Raw genomic sequence first — 16634 nt, forward strand, 5'->3', positions numbered from 1 at the left:
TTGTTATGAATTTGCAATTTTTATATTGTGTGCAGACAATGTGCACGAAATGGCAGTTAATTACGAGTTCTTCGCACGCCCAATGTGTAGAATGAACTGTCGTCTGCAGTATTCCAACTATTTCAAGAAAAGAGTTTATATACTTCTAATCTGAAATCTTGACAACGCACTTATCTACAACTAGACAGGTGTCTATGGGCAACTGTATTCGCTTACCATCAGGGGATAAGTCTACTTGTTGACCTCCTATAAATATAATAACAAATATGTACCCTATAACGTAGCAAGACGTCAGTTGCATTAAGCTGGGGTTGGCAAACTTTTAACATTTAAAGCTAAGAAATAAACGTGATTTGACGTGCCTGGGGTAGCGCCAAATTCTCTTTCGTCACTTCACAAGTTTACAAATTCTTCTATTCTCTCACGTAAGAATTGTAAGTACGTACTTATTTGATTTCATAGGTATGACAATTTGATGACATAAGAATAAATTTGTTTTATAGTATAAACAAATACTGTAGGTATAACATTTAAAAGCGATTATAATGTATTAATTTTAATATATTAAACACAAATGGTTAATTTGTTTGACATTTGTGGATACCTATGGTATATAATAATAAAGAGTACTATCGTACATACCCGCCCCCGCTGAAAGTGCCGCCCATCCGCTCTCGGTTACCTCACAGTTACCGCCTGTCAAGTCCGCGACCAGTCCACTTGTCATGTCTCACTCATACAAGCATGGTACGCGTTCACCTACAGGAGCTTAGACTGTGTGCGTAGAAACGCGCCTCTTTCATATATTTGATCGCCAGTGTCCGAGGTGTGAAGGTAAAATTATCAAAAGGGGACCTAAATACCGATGGTAGGAATATGTACCTACTTTTATGCATTCAGTGTAAGTATAACGGCAACTTTTCTGCAGGAAATGATATGTTACCTAGATATTACTAATTGGGATAGGCAAATATTTTAATATTTAATACTTTTTAAAGAAACCTAAATATCGACTACAGACTAAATGATACGGCTACCACTAGTTAGACATAGGTGAAATGAAGTCACGCACACGTAAATAGGGCCGCGTCAAACCCGCGGTACGGTTACTAGTTGCTTTTGTGGTAGTTAGAAATAATTATAATGATCATAGGAACGTGAAAAATAAGAAAAATATATCAATAGCTACTCGAAATGTAATATGTTGCAAGTTATATGTAGAACAAATTGACCTTAAATTTAACTAAATAATAATAACAACAGCCATAATTGTATAAAATAATAAGCTGAACAAAAGTTTGTTTAAGTAGGATGTTCTTCACAAAATACAAGCCTGCTACACTACACGCCCGTCTCCTTTTCATTTTTTCAATCCTGTGTATTTTTTATTACTTATTAATATTTGTTTTTACTGATGACAGGACATTATTTATCTATATGGTGATATAATGTGTATGCATTATTTATTTATTTGTTTTTCAAAACTTTAACACAAAAGTTTACAGTGTTACACCAAAGCACTTATGTGGTATTGTATAAAGTAATGAACAAACAAAATATAAGAAGATATAAGAATAAATTATATTGATAATTTACTACTACTAGGTACTAGGAAGAGAGTTTAGTCGGTTTAATTTATTTTAATGCTTAATTACCTATGAAAATATTGATGATTAACGGCAACAGTAGGATATTTAACATATTTAATGAGTTAAAATGAAATGTACCTATGTTACGTTAGAAATAATGTATTTTTTAAGAATTTGTAGGAGGCAACAGGCACGGAAATGCTAAAATTGAAAAAAAAAACATTGCTCTAGCTTCAAAAGCCAGTTAGAAAATAGTCGAGAGAGTTTTTATGGAGAATTGACCTCTCCTGTTGCGTATTAAGCAATAATAGCAAGACAATTTAGTATTTGGTGTGCGCGCAAATAAATTCATAGAACTTTCTTAGTTATAATTACTAGGTAGGTATTACCTACCTAAATACCTATCATCAATTCACGTAAATGAGTTTGTTAACAATTTTCCAATAAAAAACAATTATCACCAACCTAATTGTGGTAATTACATCTTGTAAGAAAGTTATTTATTGATACCCATTGTTTACAAACAGTTTTTGCTCTCATAACATACCTATTATTAATAATAAATATGAAATAAAATTACCTAGAAGGATTTTCCTGTATAAAATGAATTAATCTTATAGCTATTAAGTGAAAATTGTGATTAGAAGTAATATTGCATAAATAAATAGACGCATTCCATGAGAACGTATTATGAAAGAACTGTTATGTCTATTAAATGTGTTTTCTAATATGAATGTTATAACAAGTAGATGCGACTATTTAAATGTTTATTTCTAATAAGATTATGTCTTTTTTCCAACCAGATTATGTGTCATAAGTAGGATCATTGATTTCTTTAATTTTTATGGATGATTATACCTGTCGCAACTCAAGTGTCATTAGCTATCAAACGTTTAGAGAAATATTACACGCCAATATGACAATATGCCTGTTGATTATTAACTTTTTTGATTATATTGGATTATTCTGCATTAGACAAAACGTATCTTGCAGTTAAGAAGATGATAAATGATGTTGTAGGTAGGTGGTAATGAAACTAACCTGCGAGGCGGGCGGGTATGAGTAGCCAAATTGTGCGTATGCTGCCATCGGGACGATCATATGGGCGGATTCACAAAACACTGTCTCTCAAAGTCTTATAAACACGGACGTATTCCTACAAATATTGAAAAATAATTAAGTAAACGTATCACAGGTTGTTTGCGCCGCGGCTGCGCGTTGCGTCGCCATCGCTTCGCTGTTCGTGTGCGAGCGGCCTTAAGCTTGCGCGCGCGCTCGGATCTCGACACAGACTGGCGCGCGCCCGACCCGCTACGCCCCTCCGCCGAAGGACACCACCAATCAGACCCCTCCTCATGGGCGGAGTTTGACTTAACCCTCCAATAGCGGAGCGAGTTTTCTATCCCTTTCGAAACGCCGAACGGAAATGTGGAAGGCTATTGGTGGGGTTTATCCCCTCTACTTTGAAAGTACCGCCTATTCGGAGGCACCACCCACGTCCGGGTGGGGCGGGGGAAAAAAGCGTTAGTATAGGCTCGACGGGAACATGTTTATGGGTCTCGGGCAGACAGGCCGAGCCGGTGTAGTCCGAGCAAACAAATCTCTAGTGGCAAAAAATGGCCTGACCGAGGACAAGTTGTTTCATTATGCCGCGCCTCGTCAGATTTACGCGCTCGACCACCCCCGGGATAAATAAATCTATAATAGCTTTCGAATGCTATTCTATTGCTAGTTTTTACTCGTGTAACATGCAATACGCACAATATATTATTATACAAAAAATAGTTTGATATTTAAGCAAAAAAAAACATGCACTAAAATTTCAAAACAGTACAATTTATAACTACTAAACTTTTTTAAATAAAATACCTAGGTACTTACACATCAAGGTGCAGTAAATATAGGTAGGTACCCATAGTATACCTATAAATAATCTAATAAAAACAATTAATGTTGTAAATTAATAAATTTAATAATAAATGACCCTTATCAAAATTTTAGTTTGTTTAAATTATTTTATTAGTCATAATATTGAAATATTCAGAGACAAAATTATTTCCCATCACTGAAAATTCTTAACCTTTTGGTAGGTATCTGTCTTATCATAATGTTATCTAATAGGTACAAATGCCAAAATTTACCTTTATATCAATAAATTGAGAGAGAATCTACGAGTAGGTATGTACCTACCCTATCTACTTAAATACACTATACCTAAGTACATACAGCTACATCTCAAACACCATTTCGTTGGATTAGTTCATGCAACCGCTAATTTCGAAACTTCAACCCCTGACGACTACCCTCCACTCTGTTATGAACCCTGGACTTAATGTATTAAAGTCGATATTCGTTAAACGGGGTCGGTGAATAGATGCGGGCACGTTCAAAGTTATCGAACAGATTCGCAAAGGAAATTCAGTTTTTATTAGTAGTCAGGCTTTTGTTTAAACAAATGAAGTTTTTCATGTAACAAAACTATGGAAACGGATTATATCGCGTACCTATAATGGATTTGCAATAAATAAGTATATCTACATCCGGAGGTTTCGAACACTACAGCATTCGTGGTCAACGGGCCCCGTTGTTATTATTACTTTTTTATATTTAATGTACCTATGTATGTTATTATGCAGGTATTAGGATGGGTCGATTTTTTTATATTTCGAATTAGGGCGTAGGTACTGCAGAAAGAGGACAACAGTTAAAAACTTCTAATTTTCATTTCAGCCGAGGGCATTGATTGTTTTGGAAATTGTTAGGAAATTATATCTGATCCACTAATAAAAATACAAACAACAAAAATATGTAAATTTTAACTTATACTGGGTGAAATAAAAAAGAGGACCAGCCATACGTTGCATTGTGACTTTTTAGGTCATAATGAACAACTTTTGTTAATATGAGACCAATACTTGTTAATATGAGACCAATACTGAAATGCAAAAATATATATTTTGATGTTCCAGAAAAATGAGCGGCATCGCGCCATTCGGAATATATGGATTGGAAAAAAAAATTGGCTGGTCAATTTTTGTTCGCAATTTCAGCATTGCTCCCATAATAAAAGTTTTTACTTTGTTATGATCTCAAAAGTCACTATGCAAAGTATGGCTGACCCTTTTCATTTCACCCTGTATAAACTAAGAATTTGAAGAGAACCCATTAGTTTTAATAATTAATTTTAACGCCAATGCTCTTACATGGACATGCAGATCCGATAACATAACCATCAAAATATTTTGGCAATGTCCAAAATTACCGTATGCTTGTTTGCCACCGATGTAGTATAAAAAAATACCATTTTGCTACAATATACGAATTTTAATATTGGTTGGGACAGTACTTGCACTTGTTGAATTATCATTATGATTTGCATGATGAGTGCTTTTATAATAAAGCATCATTTCCGAGGCCGGAAGAAAAAAATCACACAAACGGGATCTATCCCATACCTACCAATACCTGTATTGTTTGTTTTCTGTCACTTACCTTCTGCGACATATTGGAATCGATATATGTGCCATTTTAAACATTTCTTTTCCACATATAAAACGTTTTAAAATAAACAAGTTTAAAAGATGCCAGGTTTTGATTTGACCCTTCCTCACACCAACTCACCTCACCCCTTAGTTAACAGGTGATATTGGCCTACGAATTTCATTTACATAAAAAAAAGTGATGATTGCCTGTCAGTCCAATGACGAACCCTTTTTATCCGTTGCTTTATCTTTACCTTTTATTAATGTTTGATTAGAGTTTTATAACCCAATTCAATGTCTTTATTAGGGTCTGAAATTACAAGATAATTAGGTACTTTTACGGAAGAGAGCCCGGTTAATGAAATAAGAATAACCACTTTATTGTTGGTGTTTTTATTCTGTTTCGAAATTGTATTGGTTCATTCAAACACGTTCGTAATGTAACTCACAACGTGATGTGGTCACTTTATGTATATACATAATTTAGTTACGTATTGTATGTGTTTTGTGACATTGCATAAAAAAGTATCTCATGATGACGTTTAAAATTTTCTACCACCTCAGAATACTTTGCGGAATATCTAGAGATAAATATTTTGATTATTCTATGTATAATAGAAACACACCTGTCTTTTAGATATTTACAAAGCTTACGACCGATAGCACCAACTACGTTTGACGAACTAGTCAACTTCACTAACTTTGTGAGCTACGAACCTTCGCATGCAATAAAACTAGGCAAACATTTTGACTGTGACTAACATTACTTTTGATTTGATGCAGACTGTAGTAGATACCTACAATTATTAGGGTCCATTACGTTCAAATCAACGCATCGATCAATTACAGCAACGTAATGAAACTCGCATGCGAGTTCTCGCAACGTGTAGATTGGCCTTCAGCTTTGGCGTTTATGCCAATCCGTTGAGCGTTGGATGGTTTGGAAACGTGCATTGCACCAGGCCTACCTTTCAGGCCTCTCGATGGTCTCTTATCAAGAGCCGGATAAGCCCTGACCGCAGGCCGTTTAGTGGCGTGCGGGCTTAGACAATCATAATTATCTTGCACTGGCACAGACCACACAACGTTGGAGTACTAGGACCTACCCGGACATGTTGAAAAGCATTCGAACAGTATAATATAGTATTGCCGATACTAATGTACTGTTCGAATACGAATAAAGCAATACTGTATTGGTTTCATTTCGACAATATTTTCAATAGGTACATAACTTTTATTCTAGGCAAATTTCTTGACCGTACAAATTTAAATATTAGTAACAACACATGAACACACTCAGTTCAAAGTACCAGTAATTTAACGTTGTATTTACAAATTCGCGTAAAACTGTGTCGAAAATTCAATACCTACATATAGTCTTGTTAAGCAAAGAAATACGACCTATTGACATAGGTGTACCAGGTAAGTATTAAAACGCGAAGGATTAAAACCCATAGTAAGCACCGATGATGTTTTTTTAACCGACTTCTTTACCCAATAGGAGGTTATGTATTTTATACCTAATTAAGTTTTTTGACCCTTATTCTTCATAAGAACCAAACAAAAGAAAAGAGTTATTACGAGACCGCTTCGCGTCATCCAAGTGACGTATTCGATATGGCCATGTAATAAAAATAAAACTATTGTAGCTATTTCGTCATTGTCACTTTTTGAGTGAAATGCGATTAGTTAGTTCCAAGCAAAACTTTTTTAGAAATACATTAGGTATAAGTATAGACCTAACCTACCGTACTTACACTTGACTTTGGTTTTAACCTGAGATGCTTTGAGGGTACGTGTAATAGGTATCCATACCATGTACATACATCATGACATAATACATATTGCATGTTTTATGTACAACGAAGTGATGACACTAATGAAAAAGTGTTTAACATGGTGACACGCTTGACATCACTAGGTATATATTTACACAAATATATTCAAAGGAACAAGCCGTTTCAGTTTCATAAAACACTAGTCATACTAGTTATGAAAAAAAAGCTGCACTTTTGGATGGAAGCAAGCCGCTTTGCATGGTGATAGTAGACATCATAGTAAACGATTTTTTCCGAGGATATCGAAATTTCATCCCTTAGGAAGCCGAGCGTAACGAGGTGTTTTATGAAAATTAAAAAAATTCTATCTTTTTATTGTGTAGTCCGATTTTGACAAAACGTATCTCAAATGAAAAAAAATACAAAGAAAAAAATTTTGAAGGAAAAGTAAGAAAAAAATTAAAAAAAGTAAATTTACGTCTCGCACTGAATAACTTCAAAGAATGACAGACAAAATGTACAATGTCGATACGTGGGCGACTAGGAATGTTTTGAGATACTCAAAATTTGAAAAAAGAATGCATCTGAATGCAACAATATTTTAAATATAATTTATTTGTAATTCGAATAAAGAAAACAGAATGACCATAGATTTAGAAATGATTTTGTACGATTATAAATTTGGGTTGAATGAATGTCAGTGCAGAGAACGACTAGTTTCGGCATTTGGGGACCATGCACCATCGCGTGCAACAGTTTTTAGATGGTTTGCTCAATTTAAACGCGGGATATTCTCCTTGGATGATGACGAAAGAAGTGGCCGGCCTGCTACTGCGGTGACAGAAGAAAACGTCCAGCTTGTTAAAAAAATTATTAAAGAGGACCCGAAAGTAACTTATAAAGATATAGAAGAGGTTGTAAAGATTTCATCGCCAGCAATTAATGAAATTTTACACAACCGACTTGGAGTCAGGAAATGATGTTCTCGGTGGGTGCCTCACTCGCTAACTGCTGAACAAAAAACAGCTCGCGTGACATGGTGCAAAGATATGCTCCGAAAATTTGATCGCGGTGAAGGACGGTCAATTTTTAACATTATTACTGGAGATGAAAGCTGGATATACCAATATGACCCACCAACTAAACGACAATCGACGGTTTGGGTGTTTCCCGATGATGAACCTCCAACGAAGGTGAAGCGAGGGCGAAGCGGTGGGAAGAAAATGGTCGCCACATTTTTTTCTGCAAGTGGTCATGTAGTTACAATTTCTTTAGATGACCAAAAAACTGTGAATGCTCAGTGGTATACTGAGGTATGTTTACCTAATGTGTTCAATAATTTTAAGCAAAAACGACCTAAATCGGGTTTGAGAGGGCTCTTTTAGCACCATGGCAATGCGTCGCCACACAAGGCCATTTTAACTAAAGAATTTCTGAAGAGTACAGAAATTGAAGAATTGTGCCATCCTCCATATAGCCCAGATTTAGCACCGTGCGACTTCTTCCTCTTCCCTAAAATCATACTCGGACTCCGTGATACGCGATTCAATAGCCCTGAGGATGCTCGGAATGCCTATATGCAGGCCGTTGAAGACCTTCCTAAGGAACAGTACCGGGAATGCTTCAACTCATGGTTTAGGCGGATGAACCGATGTATAGAAGCTAATGGAGAGTATTTTGAGAAAATGTAATAAAAAATATTTAAATAAATTTAATAGTTTTTTTGTATCTCAAAACTTTCGTAGTGACCTAAGGTATACGAGTTTTTTTTAATCGAAGACAGATAAATTTGTAGTTGAAAACTCAAGACCGCATTGAAATCGGATTAGCATTTTTTAAGATACAAGTTGCCAAAGTTGGGAAAGATCGCTTTATATGGCCACTTTGAAATTCCTTTGCCAGAAAGTCAGAAATAATATGTTTTTCTGACACAGAAAAATACATAGTAACAGTACACATCAAAATAGAATTAAAAAATCCGAGGATATTATAATTTCATCCCTTAGAACGACGAGCGCAGCGAGGTCGGTTACGAAAACCGAAAAAAAAAATCTCTTTTTTTTTTACGTCGTCCGATTTTGATAAAACATGTTTCATTTGAAAGGTATTGCTTTATGTAACTTAAAAAAAAAATTGAAAAAAATTGGGAAAAAAATGTAAGATTTAAAAAAAAAGACCTTAATTTTCGTATCACACTGAATAACCGCAAAAAACGGTAGACACGGTGTATAATTTCGATATATGTTTTTTTAAAATTAAAGACAAATAAATGCATGATTATAAACTAAAAACCGAATCGAAATCGAATTCGAATTTTTAAGATGCAAGTTGTCAAAGTTGGCTTAGTTTGTTTATATGGTCGCTTATAAATTCCTTAGGCAGAAAGTCAGAAACATTATATTTTTCTTACAGTTAAAAATATGCATAGGTAATAGACATCATAATAAACAATTTTTTACGAGGATATAAAAAATTCATCCCTTGGAAAGCCGAGCGTAGCGATGTCTGTTACGAAAAACAAAAAAAAGGCAGTTTTTTTTATTGGATCGTCTTTCTAAGGGTTTCTAAGGAATGAAATTTTTATATCCTTGTAAAAAAATGTTTATTATGATGTCTATTACCTATGCATACTTTTAACTGTAAGAAAAATATAATGTTTCTGACTTTCTGGCTAAGGAATTTATAAGCGACCATATAAACAAACTAAGCCAACTTTGACAACTTGCATCTTAAAAACTACTGATTCGATTTCGATTCGGTTTTTAGTTTATAATCATGCATTTATTTGTCTTTAATTTTAAAAAATCATATATCGAAATTATGGGACTACCTCTACATTCCTAATGACGTTTGTTCGAAAATCACTTAGCCTAACTCATTTGGCCGAATTATGAAATGCCTAACGCTCTTTTGGCCTAACGATCATTTGGCATAATTTAAATTTTGCCCCAAAAATGACATTACCCAGAAGCGATTCGCTGTTAGAAAGGTAGGTTTAGGTTAGGTTAGAACCGTGACCTCACACAAATCCGAATCGCTTCTAAAAAAGTGGGTTTAACGGCGTTAGGCGAAACAATATTAGGACATTTAAATTAGGCCAAATGATCATTATGCCAAAAAATATTAGGCGATCTAAAAATCGAAGAAAAAACTTCAGGAATCTAGATATACATCCCGAAATTATACACCGTGTCTACCGTTTATTGCGGTTATTCAGTGTGATACGAAAATTAAGGTTTTTTTTTAAAAAATCTTACATTTTTTTCCAATTTTTTTCAATATTTTTTTTTAAGTTACATAAAGCAATACCTTTCAAATGAAACATGTTTTGTCAAAATCGGACGACGTACAAAAAAAATTAGATTTTTTTTTCGGTTTTCGTAACCGACCTCGCTACGCTCGTCGTTCTAAGGGATGACATTATAATATCCTCGGAATTTTTAATTTTATTTTGATGTGTACTGTTACTATGTATTTTTCTGTGTCAGAAAAACATATTATTTCTGACTTTCTGGCAAAGGAATTTCAAAGTGGCCATATAAAGCGATCTTTCCCAACTTTGGCAACTTGTATCTTAAAAAATGCTAATCTGATTTCGATGCGGTTTTCAGTTTTCAACTAAAAATTTATCTGTTTTCGATTAAACTCGTATATCGACATTGTACATTTTTAGGGTTCCGTACCTCAAAAGGAAAAAACGGAACCCTTATAGGATCACTTTGTTGTCCGTCTGTCCGTCCGTCCGTCCGTCTGTCAAGACCCTTTTTCTCAGGAACGCGTGGAGGTATGAAGCTGAAATTTATATCAATTACTCAGGTCTACTGTCCCTTGAAGCTGTGAAAAAATAAAACTTCTAAGCCAACGCAATCAAAAGATACAGCCGTTTATGCCGCAAATTTTCGACACTTGCAAGGGAATCAAAACCTACAGGGTGCTTCCCGTGAACTCAGAATCTTGAAATTTGGTACGAAGCAACGTCTTATAGCATAGATAAAGGAAAAATTACGAAAACCATAAATTTTTAGTTACATCACATAATATATTTTTTTTTAATAATTTTAACCTTACTACCCATTTCCTCATAAACGCGTAGAGGTATTAAATTGAAATTCATACCAAATACTCAGGTCTATAATACCATAGTTATGACTCGATTGTCGTAATGAACGAACTTTGTAAACCTTGCAGGTTTGTACGGAACCCTCGGTGCGCGAGTCCGACTCGCACTTGGCCGGTTTTTCTGTCATTCTTTGAAGTTATTCAGTGCGAGACGTAAATTTACTTTTTTTATTTTTTCTTACTTTTCTTTCAAATTTTTTTTCTTTGTATTTTTTATTTTTCTTTTTATTTTTCTTTTTATTTTTAAATTACACAAATCAATACCTTTCATTTGAGATACGTTTTGTCAAAATCGGACGATACAATAAAAAGATATAATTTTTTTCATTTTCATAAAACACCTCGCTACGCTCGGCTTCCTAAGGGATGAAATTTCGATATCCTCGGAAAAAATTGTTTACTATGATGTCTACTATCACCATGCAAAGCGGCTTGCTTCCATCCAAAAGTGCAGCTTTTGGCCAAAAATTCTCCATAACAAGTATGACTACACGTAACATGTATTTTCAGTGTGGACATGAAAACACAGCAATTGTAATTCGTATGCTGAATTAAAAGTAACAACGAAGACTTCTAAATAATATGAACTGTCAAGTTCCTGTCCCGTGATTTTGTTCGAAACCGCAACACCAATATGAAAGCAGTCATTGAGAGTTGAAACACGCGTGTTGTGTAACAATAAGTTAAACTGCCAACTGTTGTTGTTTTGTGAAAATTACAGCAGGTGAAAACACTTTTTTTCTTGTACGACGATTTATATTGCCCAATACGTATAACTGCGAGATACCTAGGCATATCGTGCTAGTGGGCATGTAGGATGAAGGCTGTGTTAAAACCAGGGGCGGCTCACTCCGCGATCCTTGCGCCACGCTACAAGTACATGCCGGCGGCCGCGAGTTCGCGGCCCATTCAGTGGCGACGACCTTCGCGCGGCGCAATAGAATTCAATGTCGTCTGCACGCGTGCGGTCCGTTTGTTAATGTAGGGGAGAATTTAGAATGGCGGCGTTTTGTGAACATCAAAGGAGTGAGCCTTCTGTACTTGTACTATTATATATTCTGTGTTAAAACTCAAAAATTCTTATGAAAATGGACAATGAGAGAAGAAAATTTTCGTTTTAGTAACAATTTTTCAAATTCATCAAATTTTAAGATTTGTTTTGGAGTATCTTTCAAATTTGTTTAGAGCAACAAGCTGAAATTGCGAAAAAAAATTTGACTGTTCCATAGAAATTCATGAGAGGCGTCATGGCAGTCGAAATGTCTAAAACAGCCAAATTTTTTTGCGATTTCTGCATTGGTCCCATAATGAAAGTGTTCATTATGACCTCAAAAGTTACTAATGTCACTATGCAAAGTTCGAACGGTTATTTTTATTCAACTCTGTATAACCTATAAAATTCAAAATTACCTTAGAGTTACTACTTCTAGGTAGGTACTTCTAACTTAAGAGCTGTGCTCTTGTCGGTGGAACAGTCTTCAACTCGTCCGGTCCTCTGCCAACTCCTTCACCTTCTGGTACGACACGACCTGAACCTTTTCTCTAATTTGGGTGAAATAGTTTCTCCTAGGTCTTCCTCTTCCCCTCTTTCCTTCTATTTTTCCTTCTACGATGTTTTTGAGGAACAGGTCGTGTCGTAGCAAATGTCCAACTAGTACGCCTCTTCTGTTTTCTATTGTCTTTAATATATTTATTTTTTCTTTAATCCTATCTAGAATTCTCAAATTTGATATTTTTTATGTCCAACTAATCCCTTCCATTCTCCACCAGCACCACATCTCGAAGCTTCCAATCTCTCTCTATCTCTTTTCGTCTTTGTCCACGTTTCGCAGGTGTATAAGGTGATGCGACCTTACGATAGGTACTAATTACCTTAGAGTTAGACCATAAAAATTTACCTTACTTAAGAACATAAGACCATGTTATTTCCATATTAGGCATATTTCACTTTTCGACCTAATAGGTATATAGCCCATGAATAAAGATGTTAATATGATGAAGTACAGTCAACCAATTGGAACCCTAGGCCACTGTAGAACTATGTCATAGTGACGTTATAAATTAAATTGTAAGAAATCTCTTACTGCTTGTAATTTTGACATGGTTGTAGAGCGGCCTAGGGTTCCAATTGGTTGACTGCACCTTCTAGAACCGAATATAAAATATGTAGTTGTGGATAAAGTCGTTCTTACTTACACCTTTTTGTTGAGCATAACTAGCATAAGTCATGAGGTTACATTTTAAAGACTTCCTTCTTCTTCTATTTTATAAAAGCGACAAATTATGCATAAAGTGACAAGATCAAGGCATATACTACTACAATAAACTCATAATGTAAATAATTAGTACCTTTCTACCTCATACATATCTACATTTTTTTAAAATATGTATTGTATTTAAAATATTCTTCAAAATTAAAGCCATGACACTAATTGCGTCTCCATAGCTCTAGTATTCACATCCGATCGATCGGATCACGAGATTTCTCGTTGAAGTTCAGCGAATAGCAACCATATTATAACCGCTTTAAGACTATTATCAAACACAAAAAGCAATAGAGCTGGCGCCAAGACATCTGTCATCATTAATAACAAGCAATATAAGACAATTCTGCATTTTTGGAATACATGGGTGAACCCAGGCGTCTCGCACGGCAGGAAGCATAAAAACAGACACTAAATAAAACTAGTGGTTGACATGTTGAGTTTTTGCCTTACTAATTACGTGCAACGGAGTGCGTGTAGAAATATTAGACTTAGTACAAATAACAGCTTAAGCGACAACATATCTGTACTAAAAAAGCCTTTTTTACCGAACGAGTTCGTAGTGTTCGCGTGAACTGACTGCGAACGTTAGCCGTAAATGCTAACAGTTTAGATATTTATGAACATGTGTACGTAATTAATTTTTACGATGGATCAGATAACGGAGCCGGTGGAGCGATACGCTTGTCGCTTGTCTCAGTAAAGGTTAATTAACATTGGATTGGCTAAGGTTTTTAGGTTTTTCCGAGAATCAGAAACCGGCGAGGGGGTTAAGGTCGTGACTTCACCTCCGTCCTCCGTCACAATAGACGCCGCCTGCCGCCGAAGTGTAAACACAGTTTGAGGACAATTACAATTCGACACCGTTCTCTGACTCGCTTGAATACCATATTCATTCCAGATCGTAAAATCTCATCTCAAACACGTCAAGTTACAATTTCAACTTTATATGTACCTAACATTGAGTTCAAAGAACAGCTAGCGGTGTTATTAACTAAACCCCATATATTATAATGCAGTAAGATCCATCAGTAGTTTTCGAATATTTTTCGTTCACAAATATCTTGCTTCTAGTCATCATTTTTTCGTTGACTATTGTCTGTAACTGTCGACGAAAACTGTCTTGTCGTGATCTACATGAGACTAGGTAAACAAAAGCGGTCATAAAAACTCTCACAAAGCAAAAAGCTGCAGGTCAAACTGTTCCATTGAGTTCCATTCAGATATATTTTTGTGTTTGTAGTCGAGTCGATATCGACTAAGTATTTACCTAAGTGCGTACCTATGTACATATAAATAATATGAAAAGTGAAATAGATGTACAAACAAAAAGTATTGTTATTAGTAAATCGAGATCATCTGCCTAGTTTATTGCTTTAAAATATAAATAAGTAAGTATACTAAATAGGTAATAAAATATCTCATGATAGGTAATATAAATATTATAAATATACGGTATATCTAAAATCATGTAGGTCATCAAATATGTCGTAGCTACTCAGAGCTCACAAAAATAACAACCCTAAGTCTATTATTACGATATTGGAAAACATGTTCACAAACTTAGACTGGGTCCATCCGCACCTCCAAAAAATATAAGAGTAAGTACCTTACCTACTTATCTGGTAGCAGTTTATTTTAAAAAGGTAAAAAATGTAAACATGCATCATGTCATGAGGAAATGAACCTATAGTGCTCTTTGAGCTAACGTTCATAAGTAGATACAGATAGGTACGATGGCCAATCTGAAAGTCGTTAGCTGCTATTTAAAGTTCTATTCACGCAATTTACATATATTTTGCTTATTCGGTACTGTTGAGGGATTTTTCATTATTGGCCTTAGCCAAATATTGGCACTAGTGTAATAAGGTGATGTAGGTATATTTGATTATAGATAGAGTAGAGATTAGTTTACTCAAGACGCCTAACCGACGCAAACATTTATAATCAATTCGTCAGACACTTTAGTAGGTACTAAAAAGTTACTTAAATGCAAGACATGGTGTTAGTGCGGTTATCGTCCAATGTATATTTATACCTAACTACTTTAAAACACAAATATAACAGGTAGAATGTTTCTTTGTTGTATCTTTGCATGGCGTTTGAGTACCTATAATTTAACTAAAAAGTCTTCCGTCGACGGCATTCCAATAAATACCTAATTAGTTACACAGCTTGAACCACCAATCTCGCCTTTGGTTAATGTACCTAAATGATAATTTATTAACATATATCACTGTGACGTGCCATGTCAATAAGTCGCAAACACTCATATTAAAAACAAGGTGCCAACAAGATTACAAATTATTCTTAACAGTGCGAAACAAGAAATGAACTCTCAATTGTAACTACCTACACAAAAACAACTTGTGTGACATTGTGAAAACTTCAATGTCAAGAGCAAAATCAAACATACACGGTGTAATATGAGGAAACCGAATTTAATAATTTTAACAGCGTATTCCTCATTATATTAGAAGAGTAAAATGTCATATACTTAAACTTTTCTGGATTTCGCATACTTTCAGAGATATAGGTTAGGTAAGCATTTAAAATAATAACAATTACTTATTATTTCTCAGAACAAAACGCTGCTGTTTTAATGGCGATGATGCCATTATAGGACATAATCTAACTGTCCTTATTGATAGATATGAAAATATAACTAGTGACTCGTTGCAAAAAAGTACATATTAAAAAAAAATAAGTGCCAGTTTTACGAACAACATTTACTTTTTATGTGAAAATACATCTAAAAAAACTTAAAATAAAATTACAAAAAATACTTTTTGGCAAAATTTGCCTGACGTCATATAACATTTTATCTTTATTTTGCCCTCAAAAATGCGTAGTTAAAATCTTTCGGTTTCCTCGTGTTACACCGTGTATAATGTGTCCGCTTTTTAAAAAGGTAGGTATGGTATGTTGACACCGAGCCACCGTGTCTGATGATCATATATTGATGCATCATATTAATGTATATTCTTGGGTCGTCTCGTTCGTTTTTCGTCACGTTCCTAAATTTGTCCGATTCTGTTTTCGTCAGCCATTCTTTATCACACGGTCACGATCGTCGATGGTCTATCTCAACTACGGTCAATTCCGTTGTTCATCTTTATCTTAATCCGTCTCGTTCCTCACTCGTCATAATCTTCTTTCGGCATGTTCGCTGTTAAATGTTTTTCGTGTTTTTTCTCAGTCTTAGGTCGGTAATACCAACTTAGAATATGACCAAATACGAAATGACGAAAAACGATTGAGTCGAAATAAGAAAAAGGCCAACAACTCATTATGGTCAAAGACAAGACGATAATGACAAATTTTGTACTGAAGTTGAGTAATTTTAAATACAGGCTCTTGACTAAGCAATTAAATATTAACGAGGCATTTTTTATGTTTTGG

The 16634-nt window shown here is 34.9% G+C and overlaps 1 protein-coding gene across 3 annotated transcripts in view; it reads right to left on the reverse strand.

The window, feature by feature from the left end:
* LOC125240810 (homeobox protein araucan) overlaps positions 1–16634 on the reverse strand; it is a 157875-nt gene that overhangs the window by 81065 nt on the left and 60176 nt on the right. Inside the window, exon 1 of one of the 3 annotated variants that reach the window (XM_048148930.1) lies at positions 2631–2892. The exons of the other annotated variants lie outside the window; for them this stretch is intronic. Coding sequence (XP_048004887.1) covers positions 2631–2690 — 60 coding nt within the window. The 5' untranslated portion in view covers positions 2691–2892. Of the gene's footprint in view, positions 1–2630; positions 2893–16634 lie in introns of those variants that run through there. 3 annotated transcript variants of the gene reach the window in all.

The sequence above is a fragment of the Leguminivora glycinivorella genome, chromosome Z, assembly GCF_023078275.1.
Source record: "Leguminivora glycinivorella isolate SPB_JAAS2020 chromosome Z, LegGlyc_1.1, whole genome shotgun sequence".
In the NCBI taxonomy this organism is placed as follows: domain Eukaryota; kingdom Metazoa; phylum Arthropoda; class Insecta; order Lepidoptera; family Tortricidae; genus Leguminivora; species Leguminivora glycinivorella.